Genomic DNA, 12,492 nt, shown 5'->3' with positions numbered 1-12,492 from the left:
CAATTCATGCAGTACAATGCTATTCATTAATAAAGAAGAAAAAACTTTGGATAAACACAACATGGATAAAAAATTGGTTAAGCAAAAAAGCCAGTTGAAACCATAACTGAAAAGAAAAACACAAAACAAGGGCCTATCTTGTTTAACATTAAATGTATAAATATGATTATTTATTACTTACTTCCTAACATTTTATCTCAAAGATGAGTTTTGGGATTTAGTATGTGGCAACCTGACACCCTGGGCTGCCCAGGCGATGAGACTGGAAACACGCCTGCAAATGCAGGAGACATGTGAGACGTGGGTTCAATCCTTGGGTCAGGAAGATCTCCTGGAGTAGGGAACAGCAATGCTCTCCAGTATTCTTGCCTGGGAAGTTCCAAGGACAGAGGAGCCTGGCAGGCTAGAGTCCATGGGGTCGCAAAGAGTGGGACACGACTGAGCTACTGGGCACGCATGTACCCAACCTGACACCTTAGCCACGTTCAAACTAGTATAGCATGAATAAGACATCCATTTGTCAGAATTTTCAGATTTTTTTTTCAGTAACTAAATAACAAGTGACAGCATTTCTTAGCCTGTTTTCTCCTCTGTAAAATGGGACTGTAAAAGCATCTTTCTACTGGTTTACATGTAAATCTTTAGCACAGTCTAGGGCAAAGGATGAAAAAATTAGCTATTACTACCACTCTTGCTACTGCTACTTGAATCACTGTATAACGAGAAAAGGCAGAGGGGTTAGATAATCTTGAGAAACCCTAAAGAAATAAACATTTTTTAAAAAAGATTCTGTCAAGATACAAATCAATGGAGGAAAAGCAGGAAGCAGCTGGCACAAACACTGCTGCTATCAGTGTAAGGGACTCAGTAGGGTCTGCAGTCATGGGCCAACTAGTCCTCATCTTCCAGGCTGGTGCTGTGGAGAGGGAAGGATCTGAGGAGTCTTGGTAGATCAGCAGAGAGGAGGTCTCGGGGTGGTGGCCATGCCTCAGTGGCAAGGCAGCCTTGTCCTCTGCCACGTTCCTTGGTAGGACTGGCCTGATGTCCTCCTGGACGGTCTCGGTTGACAGGCTACTCCAGTAATTCCACAAATCTACGGCGGATGGGGACACAGTCCTTAAACTATTGGCTGACTGCCCATCTGTCTGAGAAAGATATGCTCAGAAATCTGTTTGGAGACAAAAAGCGGGTTTGGATTCTGGTCTGCCACCTGTCTGCAATGTGACACTTTCCTGTTGTTGTTTTTTTCAATCCCCTGAGATTTCTTCATCTGCAAAGCACTTTTCTACAAAGAAGAATCTTGCAAACACTGCATGAGGTCACCCGTGACAATGTACTTAGCACAGAGGTTGGCGTGAAGCACGTACTGCTCTGGCTGCTCTGGCTCACCTTCTAAGTACTGGGCCTCAGTTTCTGCATTTGTAAAGTAGCTTCCGGTATCTTTTGTTCTGACCAATAAAACAAGGTTCATTCTGCCTTTCTCCTTTCACTTCTTTGAGAATGAGAAACCTGGCTTTGGGTACCTTTCCAATATTAACACTCAAAATCACTGCAAAGACCAAATGACTCACTAGACCAAAAGAAAAACAAACAAACAGTATTACATCAAAGCTAAGTACTTTAAAAATATAACTGCTATTAATTCAAAGAGTAGAAATACCCAGGGGCTTCTCAGGGGAGGTATCACTTAGGCAAGCTCTTAAAAGAGAAGTAAAGTTTTGCCAGGCACAGAAGAGCAGAAAAAATATTCTAGGCATAAAGAACAAAGGTGTGGAATTGCTGGGTCATCAGATGGTCACTTAACTTTGGAGAACTATTTGGGTGTTTAGATGGTCAACACCAAAATCAGATTGATTATATTCTATGCAGCCAAAGATGGAGAAGCTCTATACAGTCAACAAAAACAAGACCAGGAGCTGACTGTGGCTCAGATCATGAACCCCTTATCACCAAATTCAGACTTAAATTGAAGAAAGTAGGGAAAACTGCTAGACCATTCAGGTATGACCTAAATAAAATCCCTTATGATTATACAGTGGAAGTGAGAAATAGATTTAAGGGCCTAGATCTGAAAGATAGAGTGCCTGATGAACTATGGAATGAGGTTCATGACACTGTACAGGAGACAGGGATCAAGACCATCCCCATGGAAAAGAAATGCAAAAAAGCAAAATGGCTGTCTGGGGAGGCCTTACAAATAGCTGTGAAAAGAAGAGAGGTGAAAAGCAAAGGAGGAAAGGAAAGATATAAGCATCTGAATACAGAGTTCCAAAGAATAGGAAGAAGAGATAAGAGAGCCTTCTTCAGTGATCAATGCAAAGAAATAGAGGAAAACAACAGAATGGGAAAGACTAGAGATCTCTTCAAGAAAATTAGAGACACCAAGGGAACATTTCATGCAAGGATGGGCTCGATAAAGGACAGAAATGGTACGGACCTAACAGAAGCAGAAGATATTAAGAAGAGGTGGCAAGAATACACAGAAGAACTCTACAAAAAAGATCTTCATGACCCAGATAATCATGATGATGTGATCACTAATCTAGAGCCAGACATCTTGGAAAGTGAAATCAAGTGGGCCTTAGAAAGCATCACTACGAACAAAGCTAGTGGAGGTGATGGAATTCCAGTTGAGCTGTTTCAAATCCTAAAAGATGATGCTGTGAAAGTGTTGCATTCAATATGCCAGCAAATTTGGAAAACTCAGCAGTGGCCACAGGACTGGAAAAGGTCAGTTTTCATTCCAATTCCAAAGAAAGGCAATGCAAAAGAATGCTCAAACTACCGCACAGTTTGCACTGATCTCACATGCTAGTAAAGTAATGCTCAAAATTCTCCAAGCCAGGCTTCAGCAATACGTGAACCATGAACTCTCTGATGTTCAAGCTGGTTTTAGAAAAGGCAGAGGAACCAGACATCAAATTGCCAACATCTGCTGGATCATCAAAAAAGCAAGAGAGTTCCAGAAAAACATCTATTTCTGCTTTATTGACTATGCCAAAGCCTTTGACTGTGTGGATCACAATAAACTGTGGAAAATTCTGAAAGAGATGGGAATACCAGACCACCTGACCTGCCTCTTGAGAAATCTGTATGCAGGTCAGGAAGCAACAGTTAGAACTGGACATGGAACAACAGACTGGTTCCAAATAGGAAAAGGAGTATGTCAAGGCTATATATTGTCACCCTGCTTATTTAACTTCTATGCAGAGTACATCATGAGAAACGCTGGACTGGAAGAAACACAAGCTGGAATCAAGATTGCTGGGAGAAATATCAATAACCTCAATTATGCAGATGACACCACCCTTATGGCAGAAAGTGAAGAAGAACTAAAAAGCCTCTTGATGATAGTGAAAGAGGAGAGTGAAAAAGTTGGCTTACAGCTCAACATTCAGAAAACGAAGATCATGGCACCTGGTCCCATCACTTCATGGGAAATAGATGGGGAAACAGTAGTAACAGTGTCAGACTTTATTTTCTTGGGCTCCAAAATCACTGCAGATGGTGACTGCAGCCATGAAATTAAAAGACACTTACTCCTTGGAAGAAAAGTTATGACCAACCTAGATAGCATATTCAAAAGCAAAGACATTACTTTGCCGACTAAGGCCTGGCTAGTCAAGGCTATGGTTTTTCCAGTGGTCATGTATGGATGTGAGAGTTGGACTGTGAAGAAGGCTGAGTGACGAAAAATTGATGCTTTTGAACTGTGGTGTTGGAGAAGACTCTTGAGAATCCCTTGGACTGCAAGGAGATCCAACCAGTCCATTCTGAAGGAGATCAGCCCTGGGATTTCTTTGGAAGGAATGATGCTAAAGCTGAAACTCCAGTACTTTGGCCACCTCATGTGAAGAGTTGACTCATTGGAAAAGACTCTGATGCTGGGAGGGATTGGGGGCAGGAGGAGAAGGGGACGGCTGAGGATGAGATGGCTGGATGGCATCACGGACTCGATGGACGTGAGTCTGAGTGAACTCCGGGAGTTGGTGATGGACAGGGAGGCCTGGCGTGCTGTGATTCATGGGGTCGCGAAGAGTCGGACACGACTGAGCGACTGAACTGAACTGAACTGAACTGAACTGAATACAAGGCTTCCCTAGTGGCTCAGATGGTCAAGGATCTGCTTTCAATGCAGGAGACCCAGGATCGATCCCTGGTCAGGAAGATCCCTTGGAGAAGGGAATGACTATCCACTCCAGCATTCTTGCCTGGAGAATCCCATGAACGGAGGGGCCTGGCGGGCTACAGTCTGTGGGGCTGCAAAGAGTCAGACACGACTGGTGACTAAGCATGCACGCAATACACAGTTACTTTATACTCCCACCAGTCATAAACGAGAGTTCCAGCTGCTGCACACCCTCCCTGAAGTGTCACTTTTCTTTTAGCCTTTCTAACATGTGTGAGACGCGACCTTTTAGCATTTTATTTTCTTGTGAAATAAATATAGTCACAGGCATAGTAATCTGAAGGACAGTATCGAGAATGCTTTTTACTGTACCACTGGAGAGTAATATGCCAACCTGATGCCCCTTCACCTCTGAATATTTTAGTATTTCCTAAAGATGAAAGTTGAATATTCATTGGAAGGACTGATGCTGAAACTCCAATACTTTGGCCACCGAATGCAAACAGTCGACTCACTGGAAAAGAACTGATGCTGGGAAAGACTGAAGGCAGGAGGAGAAGGGGTGGCAGAGGATGAGATGGTCAGATGGCATCACTTACTTAATGGACATGAGTTTGAACAAACTCCAGGAGATGGTGAAGGTCAGGGAAGCCTGTCCTTTGTCTTTAATTTGGTCACCGGCAGCTTTCAAACTGGTTTATGTCCTTTTTGCAGGTCCCCATCACTCTCTGAGCCTTCCCTTGCTTTCTGGTACAACAATATGCTCCAAGTTCATTTTATACTTTCCCTGACCTAGCCCCAGACTCAGTCATTTCTGCAAGGAGCCCCGGTTCCTGGAAGTTGAAATTGCTATTTAGAAGCCAAGATCTGAGTGCTAAACATGCTTATTACCTCTGGGATGTCAGTGTGTCCAGGCTCTGTCAGCGGACAGAGCCAGAAAAATTGGTCTGCTTTTGCAGAACTAGATATGCACACACGTTTACGACCACATTTCATTTCTATGTCCACCTATGTAAACTGGAAACCATGAGTTCACACCAGTCCTTTTCATTCTAATCCAACATCCCTTTCACTCCCCTGAGAGTCTGAACGTGCCTTCCATTATCCTTCTGTGTTCATTATTTGATCGATCCCCCTGCATACAACCCATCTGCCTCTTCCACCGCCTCTCCTCCCCTGTCGCGGCGCAGGCTCTTGCTGCCCATGCTGAGGCAGACCCCCTCAGCTCGCTCAGGCTCTGAGCTGCCCCGGGAAACGTCCCCATAGCTGTGGACACCTCCCCTTACTCTGACCCACTCCATGGCTGCAGGACTTAACTGTTCAGGAAGGAGAGGGGCTTAACTGACTTTTAAATAAAGGGTTCCATTAATATCTGTCACCCTTTGTGTCCAGAGTATGCTAATGTGCCAGTTTTTAATTTAAAATGAACAAAGGACTGCAATGCAGCAGACTTAGACAAAGTTGAGCGCTTTTTTCGCCTTTTTTTAAGTGATAAAAACAGATCTAATTATACACAGAATGTCTATTGAAATCCTCAGGGAAATTACAAATTAACTAGTTGAAGGCAATTTGAAAAAAGCAATTTTTTAAAAAAGTCATCAGAAAGATCAGTTTATGCTCCGTGATTTACTTTAATTGATTTCTCTAACTGAAAGCTGAGCATTTCATAACTGCAATCAAAACAGTTTCTACCTGGCCAACATCTGTTTCCAGGCCCCTTATTTGAAAAACTCTGGGATTTTATATAAAATTTGGGAAGAACAGAAGGATAGAGAGGAGAGGGAGAGAAACACTTTTTCCAGGTCTGAAACAAGAAACTACATGGAAGAAGTTCTTTGAAATCCTTAGATAAAGCCCTACACAAATATTAGAGAAAAGTGATAACTATTTCAGAGTGCAAGGAGATCAAAAGAGTCAATCTTAAAGGAAATCAGTCCTGAATATTCATTGGAAGGACTGATGCTGAAGCTGAAGCTCCAGTACTTTGGCCACCTGATGTGAAGAACTGACTCATTGGAAAAGACCCTGATGCTGGGAAAGATTGAAGGAGGAGAAGGGGACAACAGAGGATGAGATGGTTGGATGGCATCACTGACTTGATGGACATGAATTTGAGCAAGCTCTGGGAGTTGGTGATGGACAGGGAAGCTTGGTGTGCTGCAGTCCATGGGGTCGCAAAGAGTTGGACAAGACTGAGTGTTGTTGTGAACAACAACAATGTCTCAACAAAGGCTCTAGGTAGAAAGGAGAAAACCCACACTGATCCTTAGTACTGTAGTACTCTCCTTTCAAGGACGGCTGTCAGACTAAGGTGTCCACCAGGGCACAGGTCTCTTGGACTCCCCTGGACTCCCCCAGAGCAGGAAATGCATCATATCATCTAAGCCATCTTCACACTTACAGATATTTACTGGGCATGTACTTCATACTGAGTGATTTTCAGGCCAGTGATACTCAAGTGTGATCCACAGACCAGTATGAGACTATGAACTGTTTGTTACTGGCCTGCTATGAGTAAGTACAAAAATGAAGAATAACTATTTAGAAACATCTATGGCAATTTGATACTGCTGTTTGATCAGGGGACTCCTGTCTGCAAACAGGGTCTAGGCCAGTTCAGGTGTTATCAAACTACAGTGGTGGGTCACCTGAGTGGGGGAAGAGGGACAGAGAATACAAGCGTGTATGTATGAAGGCCATTCTAGGCAAAGAAATCAGAAAGGATGAAGGCACAAGAATGTCAAAGGACACAAGTAGTCAGCTTTGGTCAGAGCATAAAGCCATGGGGACCAACTGAAAAAACAAAGTATTATGGGCCCGGAATGTCCCGCTGTGACGGTTAGCTCTGTAAGACACTGGAGAAAGGGAGTGCTACAAGCATACATATGTTTTAGGCAGGTGCCTTCTGGGGTAAGGAGAGGAAAGAACTAGAAGGGAGGGCTGCACCACGCTGAGGCGGCTCACACAGTTATCTCCCTCAAGGTCCTCTGCTCAAAGTAATTGGCACAGGGCAGCTATCTGACAGGAGATGAGGCTGAACTTCACAGCCTAAATGAGAACAATTCCCATCTGACTGATCTTAATTTGTCCAAACCTCTGCTGAGAACCAGGAGCTGAGGAGGCAGCAGCAAGAGCCCCCTTCTTACCTTACTCAAGGGACCTGCTAAGTCTCAAGGGTCAGGGACCGCCTGGGATCAGGAAGCAGAAGTTAGCATCTCTTTCTGGTGGGCGTGAGACCCAGTGACCACACCCCATCTCGACAGCACACGGAATACCGTCAGAGCCCTTGTTTCTTCTCCCAGGACCTGCTTTGGGCAAACACTCCGCCTGCCCTCCTGCCTGAGCCATTCTTCCTTTCTGATCCTTTTTTTTAAAAATATAAATTTATTTAATTGGAGGCTAATTACTTTACAATATTGTATTGGTTTTGCCATATATCAACATGAATCCACCACAGGTGTACACCTTTTCTGATCCTTTACCCAGATTATTTTCATTCAACCTCCAACACAAAGCCCATTGTTTGAGATAACCCTGGTTAATCTGACGTTCAAATCTGAGTTCAGCTGTGTGACACTGGGCAAGTAACCCAAATTTCTTGAGTCTCAATTTCCTCTATAAAATGAGATACTAGTAGTTACTAACAAAGTGGCTGTGAGGATTAAATGAAATAAACAATAATGCCTGACACATGGCAAATGCTTAACAGCAGATAACAGTACAAGTTAACATGTGTTAACCACTCACTACTCCTTGGAAGAAAAGCCATGACAAACCTAGACAGCATATTAAAAAAAAAGAGACGTGACTTTGCCAACAAAGGTCCATATAGTCAAAGCGACGGTTTTTCTGGTAGTCATGGACAGATGTGACAGTTGGAGCATAAAGAAGGCTAAGCACCAAAGAATTGAGGCTTTCCAACTGCAGTGTTGGAGAAGACTTTTGAGAGTCCCTTGGACTGCAAGAAGATCAAACTAGTCAATCCTAAAGGAAATCAACCCTGAATATTCACTGGAAGGACTGATGTTAAAGCTGAAGCTCCAATACTTTGGCCACACTGACTCATTGCAAAAAACCCTGACGCTGGCATTCAGAAAATGAAGATCATGGCATCTGGTCCCATCACTTCATGGGAAATAGATGGGGAAACAGTAGAAACAGTGTCAGACTTTATTTTTTTGGGCTCCAAAATCACTGCAGATGGTGACTGCAGCCATGAAATTAAAAGACAGTTATTCCTTGGAAGAAAAGTTATGACCAACCTAGATAGTATATTCAAAAGCAGAGACATTACTTTGCCAACTAAGGTCCACCTAGTCAAGGCTATGGTTTTTCCAGTCGTCATGTATGGATGTGAGAGTTGGACTGTGAAGAAGGCTGAGCGCCAAAGAACTGATGCGTTTGAACTGTGGTGTTGGAGAAGACTCTTGAGAGTCCCTTGGACTGCAAGGAGATCCAACCAGTCCATTCTAAAGGAGATCAGCCCTGGGATTTCTTTGGAAGGAATGATGCCAAAGCTGAAGCTCCAGTACTTTGGCCACCTCATGCGAAGAGTTGACTCATTGGAAAAGACTCTGATGCTGGGAGGGACTGGGGGCAGGAGGAGAAGGGGACGACCCAGGATGAGATGGCTGGATGGCATCACAGACTCAATGGACGTGAGTCTGAGTGAACTCCGGGAGATGGTGATGGACAGGGAGGCCTGGCGTGCCGCGATTCATGGGGTCGCAAAGAGTCGGACACGACTGAGCGAATGAACTGAACTGGGAAAGATTGAGGGTAGGAGGAGAAAGGGGTGACAGAGGATGAGATGGTTGGATGGCATCACCGACTCAATGGACATGAGTTTGAACAAATTCTGGGAGATGGTGAAGGACAGGGAAGCCTGGCGTGCTGCAGTCCATGGGGTCGCAGAGTCGGACATGACTTAGGGACTGCACAACAACAAAGGATATCCAATGGTTCTAGCACTCATGTTAAAGAAGACCATCCTTGTTCCACTAAAATCGCTTTGTACCTTGGTGGAAAATCAACTGACCAATATATGTATGTCTGTCTATATGGACTCAAATTCCAGTTCTGCCACCTCCTGGCTAAGGGACACAGGTGAGTCACCCCACTTCCCAAGCCTCAGCCTCCCCATAAAGTGCCTGCCTCCTGGGGCTGCTGTGAGCTAGAAAAGTGTCCAGCACAGAACGTGCCCAGGGAATCCTGGTCACAGCAGTTCGTGAGGAAATTGAAGCTTTACAGGAATCAAGTTCTACAAACTTTGGGCTTCCCTCGTAGCTCAGTTGGTAAAGAATCTGCCTGCAGTGTAGGAGACCCAGGTTTGATCCCTGGGTTGGGAAGATCCCCTTGAGAAGGAAATGGCAACCCACACCAGTATTCTTGCCTGGAGAATTCCATGGACAGAGGACCCCGGTGGGCTACAGTCCATGGAGTCACCAAGAGTCGGACACAACTTAGCAACTAAATCATCATCATCTACAAACTTTAGCTGCTATTATTATCATTACTTTTGTTAATTAAAGAACACCAATGAAGACAATACTCACAATCTTTTCTTGTCCACCACTCGCTTGACTCGGATGGCTCTTTGTTCTGAGTAAAGTTTACACACTCCTGTCCAGGGGAAAATACCAGAGACCATTTAAAACTGCTTCTCAGGCAAAGGTATCATTATATACAGTGAGACATTACAGTCTTCAGCTAGCAAAGCTAAAGGTTGCATCCCACCTATTGTGAAATGCCACATGTGACCTTTAAGATAAAATGAAATACTTTTTAAGTAATCTTCAATGAAATCCAAAACGGCGGTCCTGTGCTCCTTCACTTGCTGAGAGTGTATCTCCTTGTGGGCTGAAAGGGAAAAGGACAATATTCAGGGCTCTGCATTCAATTACACTGAAGAACAATTCATCAGCTTCCTTACAACAGCTTCTTTATTAGATGTATTCTTAAAAACACAGCTATAAAACAAGTCCTGTGTCAAGTGACATTTCATTTTTAAAAGAGTGAGATTTATGAGGTTTTGCGAGAGTAAAAGATTAAACCTGCAGAAAAACTACAGTCAAATAATTTACGGTTTATTACGAAGGGATCGTGTTTGACATGGGCCATTTCTCGAGAGCTGACCCCGTGCGTGTTAACAGGATCCAATGCTCAAGCTGACCTTCAAGGACCATTTTAAATCAAACTCAGAGCACACACTCCCCTCTGCCTGCCCAGCTGCCTGTCAGCTTGGGCTGCTCCGTCCTCTTCCCTCAGCCACTCACATTCACCTCCGACACTGAATGAAACCTTCCTTCTCTGGGAAACCTTGACTCTCTGAGCCTTGAGGACGTCTTTCTCCTGTGAATCATCGCTTCTTCTTAGAGTCTGTGCCAGTTATATTTTGGTAGAGGCTGGGTACCTACAGTGTGAGGCACCCTGACAGTACTTTACACAAATTACTGCTAACGGCCCAAACAATGCAGAAGACGATTATGATTATGCCTGTTTTACACATGAGGAATTCGGAAGGAGCCCTGGGTCACATGGTTTGGTACTTCTTTCTCATTGTATTAATGTGCATGTATTTTCAAGGTATCTCAATGAATGTCCTTAAGGGTAGGGGATGTGATCTGTTTCACCACAGGGCTGCTGCTGAACCTGAGGTTCACACGGGGAATTCAACGGATCCATAAAATTATACACAAAACTTGATGCATCTGCATATTTTTTTGAGGCAGGAAAGTCTACAGTTTTTATCACTCTCCAGGTGGTCCATCAGGGTTCAAATGGAAGCTACCCAAACAAAAGTCTGGGTCGAGCACAGCAGCATCTGACCACTTCAATTCCACGCTATGTAATGTAATCTGCATCTGCTTAAGGAAATTAAAAGAGAATCAAGGTAGACACCTAACTTGGGAAGCTGTCTCAGTGCCCCAGTAAAAATTCAACATCAATGAAAGTGAGATGATGGTAGTAACCCTAAGGCTAGCTATTGTTCTGAGGGTGCTAGGAGAATTTAATTCTCATGGTGACCCCAAGAATGGGCTTCCCTGGTGACTCAGATGGTAAAGAGCCTGCCTGCAATGCAGGAGGCTTGGGGTCAATCCCTGGGTTGACCCCAAGAAATATGCCATATAATTGTCTCCATTTTATAGATGAAGAAACTGAGACCCAGGGCGACTAAGTGACTTGCCCAAGGCCACATGGCCTGAACACGTGGAGCCGGCCTGGGTGCATAAGCAGCCAAGGCTCCAGAGCCGTCCTCTTTACCAAGAGAGTCTGTCGCTACAGTAGACGCTCCAAGTGGAGAGCTGAGCACCTTCGTGCGTCCTCGTTCACATGCCATCAACTGCTGCCCTACTCAATGCCGCCCAGAGCACAGGCACGCCCGCACACACCTCCACGCTCGAGTCATCTTCTCTGACCCTGGCCCAAGGTAAACTCTTGCTTCTGTCTGGAGAGGTCTTTTCCACCTCCCTCTTCCCATCCGTTTAACTTGAATCATGGCCTTTGCATGATTTTTAACAGCTTAGGTCAAAACATTACTGAGGAAAAAGAAGACTTTGAAAGTTCTGAGACCGAAACCTAAATAAGAGCACAAGAGAGAGCTTTAACTGGCTGTGCCACACACATTCTGTGAGTACTTAATCGTGAAGAGGCTGGCGGCTGCCTCTTTCAGGGCACGCACCTTGTGTTCTCAGCTGCTGGATCGCTTCTGAGCAGGTCCTCATGAACGTCTGAGCGTCTTGGTCTATCTGGTCTCGTTCTGTGTCCGTCATTCTCCCGTATTCAGACATGACATGACTGACGGAGAGAGAGAGGACAGAATGAAGGGGCAGCAGCAAATGCCCACACCTGGAGTCTGGATGGGGTGTGAAGGGGAGCACAAAGCTCCCTGCTGAAATGACTGCTAAGCTGAGACTTAAAGGAGGAGGAGGAGCTGGCCAGGCTAAGAGGTGGGAGATTGTTCTAGACAGTGGAACCAATACATCTGAAGCTTACAGCCCCAACTCCATTTTCCTGACCAAACAGCCTTTTGCCCTGAACTCTCCAAGGTCACCACTGGGGTCATCCTTCCCCCTAAGGTACTTTCCACCCACTGGACAGTGCTGATGGCTCCCCTTCCCTGATCTGCTCTCTCCTGTCTCCTGACTACATTCTCTCCTGGTTCCCTCCCACCTCCTTGGCTGCTGGTTTTCAGGTTTTTTGTTGACACCTTTTACCCATGGGTTTCCCTGGTGGCTCCAACAGTAAATAATTCACCTGCAATGCAGAAGACCTGGTTTCCATCCTTGGGTTGGGAAGATCCCCTGGAGGAGGGCGTGGCAATAGAAATCCCATGGACAGAGGAGCCTGGTGGGCTATAGTCC

General features: G+C 44.8%; 1 protein-coding gene across 1 annotated transcript in view; it reads right to left on the bottom strand.

Annotated features, from left to right (window-relative positions):
* The window catches only part of STX18 (syntaxin 18), a 115,615-nt gene that overhangs the window by 23,361 nt on the left and 79,762 nt on the right, over window positions 1–12,492 (bottom strand). The window contains exons 3-5 of the mRNA XM_068975311.1: window positions 11,811–11,926; window positions 9,911–9,988; window positions 9,685–9,751 (exon numbers count right to left, since the gene is read on the bottom strand). Coding sequence (XP_068831412.1) covers window positions 9,685–9,751; window positions 9,911–9,988; window positions 11,811–11,926 — 261 coding nt within the window. The remainder of the gene's footprint in view (window positions 1–9,684; window positions 9,752–9,910; window positions 9,989–11,810; window positions 11,927–12,492) is intronic.

The sequence above is a fragment of the Capricornis sumatraensis genome, chromosome 7, assembly GCF_032405125.1.
Source record: "Capricornis sumatraensis isolate serow.1 chromosome 7, serow.2, whole genome shotgun sequence".
NCBI classification, from domain to species: Eukaryota; Metazoa; Chordata; class Mammalia; order Artiodactyla; family Bovidae; genus Capricornis; species Capricornis sumatraensis.
The sequence above is the reverse complement of the archived record's forward strand: the minus strand, read 5'-3'. Positions and strand labels throughout refer to the sequence as shown.